Below are 19773 nucleotides of genomic sequence, written 5' to 3' on the forward strand. Positions count from 1 at the left end.
AGATGCGATGAACGGGCGTACTGTGCTTTGCTTATACTTTGTAGAATACTTCAATTTGCAACGTACTAATGTTGCACAGTTTAAGGCAATCAGTAACATTGTTTGTGGTGTCATCATTTCAACTCCGTAGCCAAATTGTGTTCCCCTTTTATGGCAATACGAGACAGCTTATTGTCGGGTTAGGTCCTTTTAAACTCCTCACGCTAATTTTAATCTTTTTCAGGAGACGTTTCAAAATATCCGAGTGTATCGACCAGGACAAGATGGATGCTTACACCAACCTCACGGATGAAATATTTCACCAAATTCTGCAGAGTAATAATCCTAAAGCCCACAAGGCAAAAGAACTACTGAACGACATAATGAAACGCAAGCTGTACAAATGTGTTAAAGAAAGCGTACCCATCGCCGATAAAGCAACCACCAGCAAGACTGTGAGTTGTAAACCGTGGTTCAAATCTGTTGGATTTGTATGCATATATTTGTCGTGCCGAATTCACGGGATTGCCGATTTCGCGGAATCGGCAACATTTTTGCCCATTTCGCGTAATCTGCAAAACGCTGCCTATTACGCGAAATCGGCAGTGTTTTGCCGAAAATGCGTAAAGGCTCCTACAATTTGTCCATTTTGCAAAAGTGACCACCAGTCTGTTACTTTGTTTTTCACCAAAACATTACATTAACATTATTTTACCTCCCTATTATAGTTTTTACATTTAGTCAAGTTTTGACTAAATGTTTTAACATAGAGGGCGAATCGAGACGAGGGTCGTTGTGTATGTGTGTGTGTGTGTGTGTCTGTGTGTGTCTGTGTGTGTCTGTGTGTGTCTGTGTGTGTCTGTGCGTGTGTGTGTGTAGAGCGATTCAGACCAAACTACTGGACCGATCTTTATGAAATTTGACATGAGAGTTCCTGGGAATGATATCCCCGGATGTTTTTTTCTTTTTTTCGATAAATACTTTTGATGACGTCATATCCGGCTTTTTGTAAAAGTTGAGGCGGCACTGTCACACCCTCATTTTTCAATCAAATTGATTGACATTTTTGTAAAGCAATCTTCGACGAAGGCCGGACTTCGGTATTGTATTTCAGCTTGGTGGCTTAAAAATTAATTAATGACTTTGGTCATTAAAAATCTGAAAATTGTAATTTTTTTTTATATAAAACGATCCAAATTTACGTTCATCTTATTCTACATCATTTCCTGATTCCAAAAACATATGAATATGTTATATATGGATTAAAAACAAGCTCTGAAAATTAAAAATATAAAAATTATGATCAAAATTAAATTTCCGAAATCGATTTAAAAACAATTTCATCTCATTCCTTGTCGGTTCCTGATTCCAAAAACATATAGATATGATATGTTTGGATTAAAAACACGCTCAGAAAGTTAAAACGAAGAGAGGTTCAGAAAAGCGTGCTATGCAGCACAGCGAAACCACTACCGCGCTGAACAGGCTCGTCAGTTTCACTCCGTTATGCACAAGCGGCGGACTACGGTCATTGTGAAAAAATGCAGTGCGTTCAGTTTCATTCTGTGAGTTCCACAGCTTGACTAAATGTAGTAATTTCGCCTTACGCGACTTGTTATGGTTTGTGTTGGTCTGTGTCGAGCATAACTCCTGTAATGCACGAAAACTACACTTTTGGCCATAACTTGCCATAACTTATCGATTATTGCAACATTTATCAATTTGAATATCTAGCTGCCTAAGTGTGATGGTATCCTGGGCATTTGAAAACTTTAAAGCCAAAAACGGGCTGCCGATTTCGCAAAATGGGCAACTTTTAGAAGCCTTTACGCGTTTTCGGCAAAACGCTGCCGATTTCGTGTAATGGGCAGTGTTTTGCCGATTACGTGAAATGGGCAAAAATGTTGCCGATTTCGCGAATTCGACAATTACGGGAATTTGGCACGACATATATATATATATAAACGCAGCACACAAAAAAGAGAAAAATATTGCGACACCTTGTTTTGGTACCCTTATTTGAGCGGTGGACACTAAATAATTAATGCCCGTGTCATTTCATTCAAACTGTCTATTCCGGTCAAAGCAATTTATTTGGCTACTTCGCACACTTTGCGAATAAAAAACCTTTTCACAGGGATTACGTGACCGCAGATCAGATATGCCCAGGATTGACATGACAAAAACGGAAGTAAACAGTAAAAAACAAAACACAAAAATTCAGAATAGGCAAACTCAGTAATTACTACAAGCCGAAAGAAAACTAAATAAATCATCTAACAACAGCAGCAGCAGCAACAACGACAACGACTACAACAACAACAACAACAACAACAACAACAACAACTACAACAACAACAGCAACAGCTGTCCGGATCATTTTGTTGTAAAGCAGTATTCTCACCAGTAACTGTAATTTTTCATCCTGCGACGAGCTTTGATTTCGGAATGCTTTTATGTTGTGTATTTTTCACAAGACTGTGAAAATGCATGTATTTATGTATGTGTTCTTCTCCTCCAGGTTGTCGAAATCAAACAAGAGATTCTGGACAAAATAACAGGGAAACCTGAAATTAAACAGGAACTGAAAACATCAAGATTTGTGGTGCAGGTATGTGATTCAGACAGTAAATACGAACAGCATATGTACCAAAAGCCATGAGAGAACTAGATATGTTTAAATATGCATATTAATGATATATCATTGTCTTTGTTTTGTGATCAGCGTTTCGCTCTGAAGCACAACAGCAACAGCAGCAGTATCACGTATGCATCTGATGCATTGCACTTGGTTATCACAAACTGAACTTCATATTTGTACACTCACGTGCGTGTGTGCGTGTACGTGTGTGTGTGTGTGTGTGTGTGTGTGTGTGTGTGTGTGCGTGTACGTGTGTGTGTGTGTGTGTGTGTGTGTGTGTGTTGAAAAAAAATCTCTGCGATCATTACGCGCAGTTCGACGGATGAGTGAAAATGTTTGATGGACTTTTGCAAGGGGGAAAACAGCACACGAAAAGAATCCAATATTCCTTTGTCGACACTTATTTGACACAAAATGTCCACCGAGGGACGTCTAGGTCATCCCGAATGTTTTCCGGAGCATGTTTTGCATCACTTGAGCCCAGCGAAGAACATTTCCGAATAGGGGACTTAAAAAGGTTTGTACGGTCAGCTCGACTATTACCGTATTCACGAATAAGTATTCCTTGTACTTCGATTTTTTTTCAGGTGGTTCAACTGGACTATGGCAAGAAATTTCAAAATCCAGTTGACTTTGTGAGATTCTACCACAAGGACAAACAAGACGAGGCATTGGCTCTGGATGCTTTGAAGGTTAGTTTGTTTTCTTTTTTGACACAGCTAAGCCATCAGAAGCTTTCTTGTTTTAACCAACAGAGTGAGTGTACAAATAACAAGTCAAGCAAGGCGAAATTACTACATTTTGTCAAGCTGTTGACCTCACGAAATGAAACTGAACGCACTGCATTTTTTCACCAAGACAATACAGCTTCGTCAATCCCCGCGACAAGGATATCGCTCACTTTTCACGTGCAAAACGAAGTGAAATTGATAAGCCAGTATAGTGCGGTAGTGCATTGCTAAGCAGAAAAGTCTGTATTCTTTTTAACTTTCTCAGCTTTTTTTAATACAGATATAACATATCTATACGTTTTTCAAATCAGGAAATGATAAGGAATAAGATGAAATCATTTTTGGACCGATTTCTAAAGTTTTAATCGTAGTACCTAATTAACCTCTGATTGTTAATTGTGATCACATTTTTAGAGTAACCATAACATACATATATATTTTCAGATTTAGAATTTGAAGAAGAATACGATGCAATCAATTGTGAATCTGATTGCAAATTTTTTATTTTTATGACAACTTTAATGAGCAAACTCATTAATTAATTTTTAAACCCCCAAGCTGAAATGCAATACCAAAGTCCGGCCTTCGTCGAAGATTACTTGACCAAAATTTCAACAAAATTGGTTGAAAAATGAGAGCGTAACATGCAGTGCCACCTCAACTTTCAGAAAAATCCGGATATGACGTCATCAAAGACATTTATCAAAAAATGATAAAAACGTCTGGGGATATCATACCCAGGAACCCTCATGTGAAGTTTTATGAAAATCGGTCCAGTAGTTTTCTCTGAATCGCTCTACACACACACATACATACATACACACATACACCAGACCCTCATCTCGATTCCCGGTCAAATTTAAAACATTTTGTCAAAACTTGACTAAATATAAAAAGAGCTTTGAATGGAAGGTTTTGGTTTCTGAAAGCAAAATATTTCAAGAAGTCTTTGAATACGGGCACTGTGAGCTATATTACAATGATCACTTTAATTCAGCAAAAAGAGGAAGATATGAGGAACATGTTAGACGCCAACTTTAGTAACATCATGCATTTTGGGAAGCTGTTTAAGTGATATTTCTAGACCTACTAACCTTCTTCGTGTTGTGCTAACCGTAACGTTTGTGTTGTGCCAACAAAACACGATGCAACTGGTACCGGGGTGGTGAAGCTGTCGAGCTCACGGAAGGAAACTGAACGCACTGCATTTTTTAACCAAGATAATACAGCTTCGTCAATCCCCACGACAAGGATATCGCTCACTTTTCACGTGCTAAACGAAGTGAAAGTAATACGCCAGTAAAGCACGGTAGCATATTGCGCTAAGCAGGAAAGCGCGCTTTTCTGTATTCTTTTTAACTTTATGAGCTTGTTTTTAATACAGACATAACATGTCGATACGTTTTTGGCTCACGAAGTGTAGCCTATGCGATCGTAACTTTGTCTGTCTGTGCGTTTGTGCGTGTGTGTGTGTGTGCGTGTGTATGTCTGTGGTAGAAACTTTAACATTTCCGAGTCTATGTGTGAGTGGTTATCCAAGACTATGGATAAAGCTCGCATAAGATTACGTCACGGTCAAAAGTGTTTGACGTCAATTAATGCATCATGACGGCATGCCTCCCTGTAGTCTTTCTCTCTCGCGTGGTGTGTGTGGTCTCGGTCATTGTTATTTTGAGCGGGCCGAGACTATTTGGCAGTCGTGTCCCTGTAAGTAGGCTACATGCAGACAGACAGATCTAGATCTAGTGTCTCTCTTTCTTGCACAGTGTCACCTAAGCTTACTGTGTGTGTGAGTGTGTATGTGTGACGGAGTGATTGAGTTTGTGTTACTGTTTGTCTATTTCTTACGTGAGCCTTGAAGGCTTCGCCTCTTGTTCAAATCAGGAAATGATAAAGAATAAGACGAAATCATTTTTGGACCGATTTCTTACATTTTAATCGTAGTACCTATATAACCTTTGACCGTTAATTGTGATCATATTTTAGAGTAAACATGACATATGTATATATTTTCAGATTCAGAATTTAATGAAGAGTACGATGCAATCAATTCAGATTTTTAATGACCAAATTAATTAATTAATTTTTAAGCCTCCAAGCTGAAATGCAATACCAAAGTCCGGCCTTCGTCGAAGATTACTTGACCAAAATTTCAACAAAATTGGTTGGAAAATAAAAGCGTAACAGTGCCGCCTCAACTTTCAGAAACATCCGGATATAACGTCATCAAAGACATTTATAAAAATAAAAATAAAAACGTCTGGGGATATCATACCAGGAACTCTCATGTGAAGTTTCATGAAAATCGGTCCAGTACCTTTCTCTGAATCGCTCTACACACACACACACACATACATACATACATACATACATACATACATACATACATACATACATACATACATACATACATACACATACATACATACATACATACATACATACATACCACACATACATACATACATACAGACATACATACATACATACATACATACAAACATACATACATACATACATACATACATACATACACACACACCACATATACACCAGACCCTCATCTCGATTCCCGGTCAACGTTAAAACATTAAGTCAACACTTGACTAAAATGTAAAAACGTGTACGATGATATGCAACTCTTATTTTCGCTTAACGAATCTTTGATTGAATTTGTGGACGAGCTGGGTGAATAGGGACAATCACTGTCTGCCGAGGTGTGTGTGTGTGTGTGTGTGTGTGTGTGTGTGTGTGTGTGTGTGTGTGTGTGTGTGTGTGTGTGTGTGTGTGTGTGTGTGTGTGTGTGTGTGTGTGTGTGTTTCGTAAAAAAATATTAGTTTCTCTATATGTTCTTCCCACGAACACAGTTTGGTCTTAATTATCAACTTCAACAAGATCAACAAAATCTGTTCAGACTATTTCATTGGGTAAGACCGTCCTTTCACTTGGTCAGATACCCCCCCAAAAAAAAACCATCCTATCTGCTTCCGTTGTGAGGTCAACATATCATTCAGGGGCGGACGAGGGGGGGGGGGGGGGTTCTGGGGTTTCCGGAAACCCCCCCAGCCCCCCCCCAAAAAAAAATTGTGTTTTTTGGGGTTGAGTTTCAATTTTTGGGGTATTAATCAGTGACAAAATCTGCTGCCTGAAACTGGTAATGATCATCCTCAGAATGCACCAGATTGCACCATTTTGCAGCCTTTTTTTCAAAATTTTTCGGGGGAGGATGCCCCCGGACCCCCCTAGCAAGCTAGGCGCCTCGCGCCGTCGGCTAGGCGCTTCGCGCCTTCACACCCATATCTTCACAATATATTTTGGGAACCCCCCCCCCCCATAAAATGAACTGATCCGCCCCTGTCATTTTTAGTGAATTCCGTTTGCAGATTGATTCTATAGTGTCCATAACTATTCCCAATTGGCACAGAAAGTACACAGGTTGTTCATTTTGGGTATGTGTCCATGTGGAGGGATGGTCCGAACCCATGGTAAAGCCTGGCCAGATCTAAGATGGTCAGCCGAATCATTAAAACGGGAAGGACTGTACGTGTTTTTAATGCCTCTCTGTAACATTTATTCAATACTTTTTTCTCTTCTCAGGTTTCTCATTTGATTCCAAACACAACATTCAAAGAAGAAATCATTCGTCTGTTTTTTCGCCCTTCTGACGATGATGAAAAAGATAGCGAGTGCACACGGCTTCTTGTGGAGGGCTTCCGTGAGTGGTGTCGTGCGAACAACATGCAAGTCCCAGATGACCCAGTTGTGAGTATATACAGCGTATAATATAGCACAAACTGTAGTGTCTTCAGAACGTTTTTAACACAGGGTCTCTCTTCCAGACGCTACCTTATGTACATTAATTTAAACTGAAGGGACATGAAAAATCAACATCCAATCAACAATGAAGCTGTAGAGAAGTACATGGCCTTTCTAGCACTGTCATTGGTTTTAACATATAAAAGAAAGTCGAATCACAAAGATCTGCACCCATACAAACCTCACGGGTGTTTTATTACGAGTAGTATAGTTTTATTACATCTGTTTGTGTTCACTCTACTGCAGGCGAGTCCAGCTGCCATTGCTTCAACAAGCAAGTAGTAGGGTTGTGCGGAGAGGAGACAACGTGGAACAGGACTGTTTCACTGATACGAGGCACACTTGAACATTCACGTTAAAGGTGGTCGTCTACATTTTTGCTTTTTTTCAATAATCTTATGGTTAGAGTTCGCTAAAAAGTTATGTCAGATGATGAATGAACCATGGGAAAAAAAGTTATAGAAAAAAAATATATGTAAAAAAAGATTTTATTTTTGGGTAGCGTGACTCACGCTTCCAATATTTTGTTTTCTGTTTGCTGAGAACATGTGCTTTGCCTAAAAATACTGACCAATCAAATTCATGTCACTATGCTTATAGCCACGCCCAAACAAGTGCAGCAACAGTTTGACACTGGAGCGCTGTCCACGCTTTTTTTTTAAACGCACGAAATGCACGGGATTTGAGAGGAGTTTTGCGCTTGGCATTTTCCAAATAAGAATATCCTACTATGAGTACTACGCTGGAATACTACAATGAATTTTCAAACGGCTACACTGGCTTCGTCTTTCCTGATCGAAAGGGGGTGTATTGTTGATATTTGTAGATAATAGACTCTGCATTTTAATGGTCAAATGGCGATTTCGGTATAAAAATGTAGACAAGGACCTTTAAGCCCGAGAAGCGTCATTAGCCTCTCTCCATTGCTTGTCTTCCCTGCAAGCAGCAGAACATTTTGAGATAAGCGTTGTCTAATTAGTGTGTGTCTCTGTACTCAAAAGACCGCTGGGTCGATATATTTCTGAACGTAATTTTTTGTTTTGTCAATAATTAAACGTTCCAACAACATTCCTTTCTTGTATTTTGAGACAAATTAATATGTACGATTAAAGTGATAATGTCTAGTAAACACTCTGTCTCTCATCGCCCCAAGAGGTATATGCCGTTCAGGTTGGGGGTTGCAATTGTGTGACCACATACCAGGAATACGTTAAAAAAAAACACACACGTTTGAGCGCCCTGTTGCTGAAATTGAAAACGGCTGTGTTTTGAGTGGGCATTTCAGACTGTAATTCTCACTGTGACGCCTTCTTGCGCCAGTCATAATTTTCGTCCTACCTTTCGCCCCTGAGTGTTCCTACAGATACATATTTGAAATTAAGCCGAGAGCTACATAGTTCGTTTTGGCTGTTGAATAGATGACAACACACACGAGCAAAGACTTAAAATTAGTGTTTGAGCGTCTTGATAACGAACAGAAATCCGGACTCCTAACACAGGAGAGCTTGGCGTAGCAAACCGCTCACTGATTAAAATTCATTTAATTATTTGGCATAGTTTCGGAGCAGTTTTCAGCAAATCATTGCAGGTGCAGCTGTTTCTAAATTACAGTACAGCGAGTGTCCCTTGAACGTTTTAAGGACCAAATCGTCAGAAAACGTTCCAAATAGCGCTTTAGGTGTACTAGCTTTAAGCTCGTCGTCATTCTCACCAACACCCTATCTTCCTTTTTTTGTACGCGTATGGTCATGTCTACACATTTGGAAATGTGTGAAGATATTATGCTGTGAAATTCATGTGTTCACATTTACTCTATGAGATTTATCTAAATTTTGAGATTGTTGTCAGATGGTTCGTACTTTGTTTTGTTAGTGTGGGTCTTTACTTGTATGCATGTTGTTGTTTCCCTTGAATTTACATACTTGTTGACGCTATCCAGTTTTCTGTGATTTTATTTATCAGAGACTTTACTAATGTGTGACAGCTTTCTCTCATACTCACAAGTATTTGGACTTCTTAATTGATGTATAAAGCATGGTCACGTTTACCAATGTGGACATTTCTTAATATATTATGGTGTGAACTTCATATCTATATATATATGTATATGTATACACTTAATCTATGAGTTTTATTTACATTTTGAGAATTATTGTCAGATGCTTCGTACATTTTTGTTTGTGTGCGCTTATCGGTGAATTTACTTATTTGGTGACTTTTTTTTAAGCTTTCCTGTGATTTTACTCATCAGAAAGGTTACTTATTTGTGATTCTTTTCCTGCATACTGACAAATGTGTGCCCTTATTGTTTAATGTGCGGGCATGGTTACGTATACAAATTTGGACATTTTTTAAGATATTATGGTGTGTAACTCATGTATAACAAATCTTTTTCAATGGGAGATCCCTCTGTTGAGATTATTTTCAGATGCTTTGTTTTTGTGCGTGTGTAGTGCTTGTTGTTGTCTCCCTTGAATGTACATACTTGTTGACGCTATCCAGTTTTCTGTGATTTTATTTATCAGAGACTTTACTAATATGTGACAGCTTTCTCTCATATTCACAAGTATTTGCTCTTCTTAATTGTTGTATAAAGCATGGTCACGTTTAACAATGTGGATATTTCTTTGAGATATTATGGTGTGAACTTCATATATATATATGTTACAGTAAATTCTCAAAACCAGGACATTTGCGAAATCCCTGAAAATGTCAGTAAATTTTTGAATTTCCTGTTTCACTCAGGGATTTCAAATATTTCCTAAAAATTCTAGGAAATTTGCGAATGTCCTGATTTCAAGGGGCAGGACATTCGCAAATTTACTGAAACACATTTGAAGGGAAACAAGTGCTTTGTTGGTTGCTTGTGAACCATTTCATGATTCTGGTTTCCTTATATTAATGCAAATTAACACTCATATTTCTCTCTCTCTCTCTCTCCTCTCTCTCTATTATACTGTCATGTTTCCTAAAATGTTTAACATAAAATCTGAACGAGTACATTAAAAGGTGCATTTTGACACTCATCTCTCTCTCTTAACCTGCAATTTGTTCATAAAATTGTTAACATAAAATCTAAACAAGTACATTAAAAGGTACACCGATCATGAGAAAGATGTAAAGCAGCTGGGCTGCAACCTCTACAGCGGGTTTGCTCCAAAAAGGCCGGAGGACTCGCAGAACTTGGTGAGATGGTCTTGATACACCATGATCCATTTGTAACCGTTGCTTGGCATGGACTGCATGTCAACTTGTCCTCGAGATGCAGATTCCTTGCTGATGATTGGACGAACAACTACACCTTTTGTCATGGGTCTGTTTCTCTTTTTTCTGACATTCCTCGTATAGTGACTTGGAAAGCTCGAACGATTTGGTACTAATGTTTGCATATTTCCTTTGTGTTTCTTTGATCATTCGATTACGCCCACCATGGCCCGTCGAGATATGAGCGCGCTTGATGACGTCGAAAGTTTCTTCGATGGTGACATAGTAGACAGGTTTTTTTTCCAGCACAACTCCTCTTCTTAATGAGCTTTTCAACATGGCCACACTTTTTTATTTTCCTCACGTTGTCTGAAAAGTTCTGTGGTGAACTTCGGTTCAACATCTGCATTGCCTGCCATCCTGTTGGGCTGCCTATGTTTCGTGTCGGACCCAAAAATTGAAGATGTTCGGTTAAAATCATGCTCAAATCAACTTTTTTTTCTTTTTTTTTTCTTCTTACAGTAAATCTATCAAAATCACAATGTAAAATAAAGAAAATGGACTCTTTCTTTAATTTTTGTAAGAGTTTTACAAATTTACTGAAACGTTTTTCACTGTTCAGTAAATTTGTTGAAAAAATGGCATGCTCATTTCAGGAAATTCGCAAATTTCCAAGAATTTTTAGGAAATTTGTGAAATCCCTGAGTGAAACAGGAAATTCACAAATTTAATGAAATGTTCAGGGATTTCGCAAATTTCATAGTTTCGAGAATTTACGGTAACACACATATATATATATATGTATACACTTAATCTATGAGTTTTATCTACATTTTGAGAATTATTGGCTCCGTGCTTTTTTTTATTTGTGTGCGCTTGTCGTTGAATTTACTTATTTAGTGACTTTTTAAGTTTTCCTGTGATTTTACTCATCAGAAGTTTACTTATTTGTGATTCTTTTCCTGCATACTGACAAATGTGTGCCCTTATTGTTTAATGTGCGTGCATGGTCAGGTATACAAATTTGGACATCTTTTAAGATATTATGGTGTGTAACTCATGTATAGCAATTCTTTTTCAATGGGTGATCCCTCTGTTGAGATTATTTTCAAATGCTTTGTTTTTGTGCGTGTGTTTTGTAGTGCTTGTTGGTGACTTTTTTGAATTTACTTACTTTGTGAATCTATCTAGTTTTATGGTGTTCATCTCATACGAGATATTGCTAATATTTTATATTTACTTGCATACGTACTGATGGCTTTCTTGATGACACTGACCGTTCGGGCCTAATTGTTTAGCATCTGAACAAATACAATGTAATAAGTGTCCTGTGTTTTGCGTGATGGTTGCGTTTTCATTTTGTCTGATTTACCTTTTTCTTTACATGAATGAAATTCTTTCTGCAAGCTTCATAGATTGTTTACTTCGTAATCAACAACTGCAGACTTCACAAAAACTATGACATATCTCTTTCGATGCAAAGTTGTCTTAACTACTGATATCCTAATTCATATACATACAACCAAACCCCGTTTTAATCAAATGATATTTGGCCATAACACATTTTTATTCGCTCATATCTACCAGCCATGATTAAAACAGGCACATTTCTGTACACACTTGTAGGAATTATGGCTTCCACCAAAACTTGTCATTTTGATACTCTTACCAGTGTAAAAGCAAGTGTAAAACTCGGCGATTGCAGATTTTAATGGAAGAAACAAGTCAAATGGAATACTCTACTGGATATTAATTCGATATTGTAACACCTTCTTGGGTAAAATACCGGACATTTTTGGTGATCGTGATTTTTATTTTATTATTAAATTATGTAGCTGCTTAACATTTCTCGGGGTGTTGTCATTTTCTTATGGTGTTTTATTATTATAATTATTAAGTATTTGCTCAACACTTTCGTTGTTGTGTTTTATTTTAAAATTTTGTATTTGCTCAACATTTTCTTGTGGTGTTTTATAAAATGTTATATTTTAAAATTGCTATGCAATTTCTTGCGGTGTCTGTGTGTTTTTGTTAACATATTCGGGTTTTGGTTATAGAAGTGAATAAAATACCTGTAAAAGCACTAGTTTTGTTGTGTTTTTGTATGGTATGAAAGACTATATTACCCGAGTGAAAATGTGTGTGTGTGTGTGTGCGCGCCTGTGTATGTGTATGTATGTGTGGACGCTCGCTTCGAGTCTCAGACCCGAACACATGTACCATAATATAAGGCTCTGTTTATACTTTGATGATAGACATTCATCTTATGTATCATAACGTAACATACATTTTGTAAAGCTTGTTTACCTACCCCAACTCACCCTTGTGGAAAACGTTTTCTGGCGAATTTGACATCAAGACGTCTGAGGTACCGTATTTGCTGTACCACAGCTGAGACGCACACTTGAAAATATCCAAACCAATGATAATTATATAATATTTATATTTTGATAAGCGCCACCTAACTGGCTCTTTGGTGTCAGCATCCCGATTACATCATCAGAGTTTGCCAGAGGAGCATACGTCCAGCAGACGACACCCGTTGGATTTTTAGAAAAACGAATCCGGAAGTCGAGCAAATGCCAACAAGTTCCACTGACGTCATAAGGGCCAAGAATTATAGTCAGTGGAAACAAGATGCTGAGATGCATTGTCGTCTATGAAGATCATCCAAACTAAACGCACTTTTACTTGGAATAATGTAAGTATTCAAATACTAGTTTTAAGGTATTCACGATGAATGGTGTGCCTACTGAGGCGAATAGATCCAGTTTTGTGTTGGGTTAGTCCGCGTTTTGTACAGTCACCTGACGGGTGCAATGGCTTGGTGGTTTTGGTAAGACGCCGGCCTCCAAAGCGGAATGTCGTGGGTTCGAATCCCGGCCGCGCCTGGTGGAGATTTGTCCGATCTCCCAGGTCAACTAATGTGCAGACCTGCTAGTGCCTTATCCCCCTTCGTGTGTACACGCAAGCACAAGACCAAGTGCGCACGGTAAAAACGGTCATACACGTAAACATCCACTTGTATGGAGGTAGTTAAACAAAAGTCTTGTGCGTTCTCTGTTGGTTCATTTCCCTTTCACAGTCGATTAGACGAAGTTCCGAAAGCCTCGTTCGATTTCTGATAGGTTATTTCCCTTAAAAGACATATTTGTACAGAGATAATGTGCACTCAACTCTCGGACGCTTTATTGCGAGTGTTACTGTCGGCATCTTCTAAATAGCTGTTCTTATGTTCGTTATTTGGTTCTATCAAAATATTGCAAGTTTTGCCTGCTTATTTTTTGTTTCCCTCTGCGTTTTTTCCTATCTACTTGTTTATCCTTAGAATTTTGCATTGGTTGTAAGGACAGGTTGTAAAAAAAAGCGTAGCCTTAAGCCTTTGTCCTTATTAAATAAAATTCCACCACCATCATCATCAGTATCATCATCATCATCATGCACTCTCTCTCTCTCTCTCTCTCTCTCTCTCTCTCTCTCTCTCTCTCTCTCTCTCTCTCTCTCTCAACACAAACGCACGCGCGCACGGACACACACACACACACACAGACAAATACAAAAACACAAAGACACAGACAAAGGGGGAACACACACACACAGTCAGACACAGACACACACACACAAACACACACATACATACATACACACACACACACACACACACACACACACACACACACACACACACACACACACACACACACACGTTTTGTGCTGCATCGTGAAAATTGCTCTTAACCCAAGCGAGGTTCACAGAAGTTGGGAACAGATACTCAATAGGAATAAGACGTTTTACTACATAAATATGTATTCTATTATCAACACCGCAATCACGATGCGCACTGTTTCTCGATAAGTTGCCCTCTGACAAAGAGAGCAAGGCTTCGTGATTAGGATTAAAACATAATAGAGGCACAGTCTTCTTTGCGAAAACAGCTCGGCTCACATCTCCAGGCTTTGACAAGGGATAAGACCATCCCTCCACTTGGACACATAACAAAAACAAGTCGCGTAAGGCGAAAATACAATATTTAGTCAAGTAGCTGTCGAACTCACAGAATGAAACTGAACGCAATGCCATTTTACTCGTAGCATCGTCAGGCCACCGCTCATGGCAAAGGCAGTGAAATTGACAAGAAGAGCGGGGTAGTAGTTGCGCTAAGAAGGATAGCACGCTTTTCTGTACCTCTCTTTGTTTTAACTTTCTGAGCGTGTTTTTAATCCAAACATATCATATCTATATGTTTTTGGAATCAGGAACCGACAAGGAATAAGATGAATGTGTTTTTAAATTGATTTGGACAATTTAATTTTGATAATAATTTTTATATATTTAATTTTCAGAGCTTGTTTTTAATCCGAATATAACATATTTATATGTTTTTGGAATCAGCAAATGATGGAGAATAAGATAAACGTAAATTTGGATCGTTTTATACATTTTTAATTTTTTTTACAATTTTCCGATTTTTAATGACCAAAGTCATTAATTAATTTTTAAGCCACCACGCTGAAATGCAATACCGAAGTCCGGGCTTCGTCGAAGATTACTTGACCAAAATTTGAACCAATTTGGTTGAAAAATGAGGGCGTGACAGTGCCGCCTCAACTTTCACGAAAAGCCGGATATGACGTCATCAAAGACATTTATCAAAAAAATGAAAAAAACGTTCGGGGATTTCATACCCAGGAACTCTCATGTCAAATTTCATAAAGATCGGTCCAGTAGTTTAGTCTGAATCGCTCTACACACACACACACACACACACGCACACACGCACACACGCACACACGCACATACACCACGACCCTCGTTTCGATTCCCCCTCGATGTTAAAATATTTAGTCAAAACTTGACTAAATATAAAAAGCTCTGGCTGCATTTACAAACTCAACGCATAAAATATGTTGAGATCTCCGAGGCTGCATGTCTATTGGGTATCAGTGTCACTGCAACTCCGTTTTTACATTTAGTCAAGTTTTTTTCAATAACATTGTACAATGTATTTCCATTTCAGTGTACCATATGGCTATTTGACCAATCGGGACAGATTCTAGGTGACCCGCTAAATGTTATAGCAGTAAGGCCGGGACCCTTTTTGTTTATCTCATTAAAAATAAACAAGACAAATAAAAGTACAAATTTGAATTAACAATATCAGCATGACTTATTCTAAAGAATGACACTAGCACTTCAAATGTTTTCAGATAATACACTCTTTATCTAAAAAAATACCGAAAAGCCAGTTTTGTCGGTGGGTGCTTTACAGAACGGCAAGGCGCGGCACTCTGAGTGTGCAATGCCGACCTGCTCACTTGAAAATGTCATTGTCAAAGTTCTGAAGAATCAAGTAAAATTGCGTTACTCAATTTAGTCTACATCAAATACATCTTTACGTCATTTCCTTTCTGTCTAGCGTCAATTCTAAATCTGTCGCTCTCTGTTGGACAAAAAAAATCGAAGCAACTGAAACGCATGTTTAACATGGTTTATCTTGTAAGATTGTTGTTAGGGCGCATTTCACCTGTTAATATTCATCACGTCAGTTGAGTGATGGCTGACCCAGGCCACGAGAATGCATTGACTGCCAGGCATAATCAGATAGGAGTGATCTAGCCCCTATTGCGGCAGTTCTGTCTAATTCCCGAGATCGCTTCGAAATTTCTTTTGCTCGAAATTTGACGGTAATAAAACCGTTATTTCTAATATGCTGACTGTAAGCATTCGCCTGCCGCCTCATGCTGATATGTGACCCTCCACCACGGAATGAGTCGCATGTCACCTTTGCATGATTTTCATACTTGTAATTTTCTTAAAGAATTTTTTATGCTCTATCCAGCGGTGAAAACCGTTTTAGAAAAGAGCGACAACTGTTTGAGTTATAAGCCTGTGACTAAGGTGACCCTCACACTGTTACCAGCCACTCCCCGGACTTATTTTTAGCCTAGCGCAGAACCGCGCGAGGTGACATGCGACTCATTTCGTGGTGGAGGGTCACATATACACATTTTCTCGACATGTCTGTTATCATTTGCTAGGGAACAGTCAGCATATTAGAAATAACTCATGATATTGAAGTTGGGAAAATCAGCCATATGGTTTATGGTAAAATCGGACAGTACCAACTGGAAATCAGGGCGAAAAACAGAATGTTGAATTTTTGGTTTGAGTTGTTGAATGTCAATTGCCAATATAAGTTTTTTCAGTACAATTTACAGTTTTTAGTACCGTCTGTATACAGAGGATATGTATAAATCGCCGTGTTAATAAGATATAGTGTGACAATTTTGAATAACCTTGATTCAAGTGGAATTTGGATAAATCGATGGAATCTTTAGTAAACTGAGAGAAAAAAAATCTATTCCACTTCAGTATCGTAATAATAAGAAAACGTGAATAAGATACAAGAGATTGCAGGTGAGATTGAAGAACAGACTTTGATTTAGTTCTTTTTTGTTCAACGTTAGTTGTGGTACTGTCTGTCCTCTTTTTTGCTTATTTGTTTCCTTTCTCTGTCATTTCTTCTTTTATTTGCTGAAGAAGACATTTGTTCGAAACCGGTCCTTTTTTTGTCGTTTACTGTTCATGTTTCTGGCGAGTACGTTTCCATTGTTATCTTAATTCAAATGTGATAACGTTTTCATCTTTTGTTTTCCACAACAAAGAAGCAGTTTTGTTAAGTTTAATTCACTTGATAAAATGCACAATGAAAAAAGTTTAAATTGATATTATATTTCAAAATCACATAGTCGGTTGTTGCTTTGTTTCCGCCATGCTATAGCCAAATGTATATAATATGGTCGGAACCTTTGCATTTAAAAAAAATTAATTACGAAATCCTTATTTATTTCATCGGCCTAAGTTTATTTGTATTTTGCGTTTCTTTCCTTTTTATTTGTTTTCAACATTATTTACACCCCCCCCCCCCCCCCAAGAGGTTTTCTTAAATAAATCCTTTGCCTTGGCTGACCGAGAGGAGGGGTGGTTTATCTCATATAAACGTCTGGCTACATCTGAAACGGTGAGCCGAACCGTTTTCCCGGGAAGGAGTGTGTCTTTTAGTCTTTCCGCTATCATTTTGTAGTTTAGTGCACCAGACGCTTTAGCGAATATGATCCCGAAAAGTCAAGCGTTGTTTTTCGGGGGATGTGAGACCCAGGTGGTCGCGCACAGCCTTGGGGATCTTCTTCAGCTGACCTTCAACGTCCTTCCGGATGACCTCCATCGTCGCTCTGTTAGAGTAGCGCTTGACCGGCTGGCCTTCGCAGCTCACCAGGAACTTCTCGTAGTTCCACCCTACGTCAGAACGCGTGACGGGGCGCCACGTGATGGGGCTGAGGTCACGTGACATCACCATGTTGTCGTCGATTGGCTGAGGCAAACGGAAGCGGAGAAACTCGAAGACGGGGCTGGATCTACTTCCGTTGACGTCACACTTGGCATAGAGCTGGAAGCGAGGCTCAAACTTGCTGCCTGGGCGCACGTGGTGCAGTATGAGAGGGATCTCATCGCCGTTGAAGGGTTCGAGACCCCCGAACTGGTTGCAGGGGAACATCAAGACGCACAGACCCCGGGGTCCCAAGGCCGTTGCCAACTCGTTCAGCTTAAAACAACAGAAAGAGAAAATATTGTGTAACTTATCTCATTTATTTGTTTAAGGCAATTGGACTACAAGAATAGCAAACGCTCGATCGAGTCACTTTCGCAGTTCTGAATATTATATGAGGCATCAGATGGACAGGAAGAAATTGCTATTCACAACACAATGAGTCACGTTCACATAAAATTTGAGCCCGGTCACTTTTATAGTTTCCGAGAAAAGCCCAACGTTAAGTTGTGTGTTGCCGAACAGAAAAGGCTAGTTATCTCCCTTGTTTTTCTGATAACGTTCGTAAAAGGCTACAGATGTAAATACTTTGATGTAAAGAATAATCCTACAAAGTTTCAATCACATCCGATGAACTTTGTCAAAGATATAAAATGTCTAATTTTTCCTTTGACGCTGACCTGTGACCTTGAAAAAGGTCAAAGGTCAACGAAACCATCGTTAAAGTGTAGAGGTCATTGGAGGTCACGACTAAACAAAATATGAGCCCGATCGCTTTGATAGTTTCCGAAAAAAGATATAAAATGTCTAATTTTTCCTTTGACGCTGACCTGTGACCTTGAAAAAGGTCAAAGGTCAACGAAACCATCGTTAAAGTGTAGAGGTCATTGGAGGTCACGACTAAACAAAATATGAGCCCGATCGCTTTGATAGTTTCCGAAAAAAGATATAAAATGTCTAATTTTTCCTTTGACGCTGACCTGTGACCTTGAAAAAGGTCAAAGGTCAACGAAACCATCGTTAAAGTGTAGAGGTCATTGGAGGTCACGACTAAACAAAATATGAGCCCGATCGCTTTGATAGTTTCCGAGAAAAGTCCAACGTTAAGGTGGTGTCTACGGACGGCCGGCCGGACAGACTAACACTGACCGATTACATAGAGTCACTTTTTCTCAAGTGACTCAAAAACAAAACTCGTCAGGCACGCAACTGTCACGCTTCAGTTCAACGGCTTCCATTTCCTATACAGACAAAGCAAGCACAGAGTTGTCGTACAAGTGATGTGGGACACCTGTCTTGCGTATTCACTCAGGCAAACGATCAGTTAGTCAACATATTTGACCATAACTCACATTTTGCGTCCTGTAACTAACTTAGACTCGGATAGTAAATAGGGCCTACAATACTATTCGAATGCACAGAAGTACAACCTCAATCAACCAACCAACCAACCAACCAACCAACCAACCATCCAACCACTCAACCAACCAAAAAACAATCAATAGCTTAAACACAAGTAAAACACAAACGCACACATCTATTTTGTGAAAGCTAAAATCAGTAATAACGCTCTGCGTGTGTTCTTAATAACGTAACATCCTCTTTTAGCTCAAGCTCTGTTGCGTCTTTACCTGGGTGAGCTCCTGTTTTGTGGCTTGGTCACCCGTTGCCATGTTCACCACCAGACACACGCGTCCTTCGTAACGGGACAGCGCCTCCACGTGGCCATTGATCAGCAGGGCCGACAACTGGTGGAATGACGTCACGGAAGAGGCTGGCACCGGTTTGTCGCCGTGAGAAATGCTCATGTTGAGTTGTTGGCCTGTTAAAAATGTCGGCCAACATTAAAGGCACAGTCCTTCCCGTGTAGACGATTTGCTCACCATCTCTGATCTTTCCAGGCTTTTACATGGGGACAAGACCATCTCTACACGATTTGCTCACCATCTCTGATCTTTCCAGGCTTTTTACATGGGGAGAAGACCATCTCTACACGATTTGCTCACCATCTCTGATCTTTCCAGGCTTTTACATGGGGACAAGACCATCTCTACACGATTTGCTCACCATCTCT

General features: G+C 39.1%; 2 protein-coding genes across 4 annotated transcripts in view; one reads left to right on the forward strand and one right to left on the reverse strand.

The window, feature by feature from the left end:
* LOC138962256 (deoxynucleoside triphosphate triphosphohydrolase SAMHD1-like) overlaps positions 1-12454 on the forward strand; it is a 285667-nt gene extending 273213 nt beyond the window's left edge. For both annotated transcript variants that reach the window (XM_070334004.1, XM_070334011.1), the window contains exons 10-14: positions 224-434; positions 2501-2590; positions 3208-3312; positions 6949-7113; positions 7414-12454. In XM_070334004.1, the coding sequence (XP_070190105.1) occupies positions 224-434; positions 2501-2590; positions 3208-3312; positions 6949-7113; positions 7414-7449 (607 nt within the window). In that variant the 3' untranslated portion in view covers positions 7450-12454. The remainder of the gene's footprint in view (positions 1-223; positions 435-2500; positions 2591-3207; positions 3313-6948; positions 7114-7413) is intronic.
* Positions 12455-16376: 3922 nt separating this feature from the next.
* Positions 16377-19773, reverse strand: part of LOC138961966 (glutathione peroxidase 1-like) — a 13994-nt gene continuing 10597 nt past the window's right edge. For both annotated transcript variants that reach the window (XM_070333659.1, XM_070333652.1), the window contains exons 2-3: positions 19331-19521; positions 16377-17975 (exon numbers count right to left, since the gene is read on the reverse strand). In XM_070333659.1, the coding sequence (XP_070189760.1) occupies positions 17475-17975; positions 19331-19507 (678 nt within the window). In that variant the 5' untranslated portion in view covers positions 19508-19521 and the 3' untranslated portion in view covers positions 16377-17474. The remainder of the gene's footprint in view (positions 17976-19330; positions 19522-19773) is intronic.

The sequence above is a fragment of the Littorina saxatilis genome, linkage group LG1 (assembly GCF_037325665.1).
Source record: "Littorina saxatilis isolate snail1 linkage group LG1, US_GU_Lsax_2.0, whole genome shotgun sequence".
Taxonomy (NCBI): Eukaryota; Metazoa; Mollusca; class Gastropoda; order Littorinimorpha; family Littorinidae; genus Littorina; species Littorina saxatilis.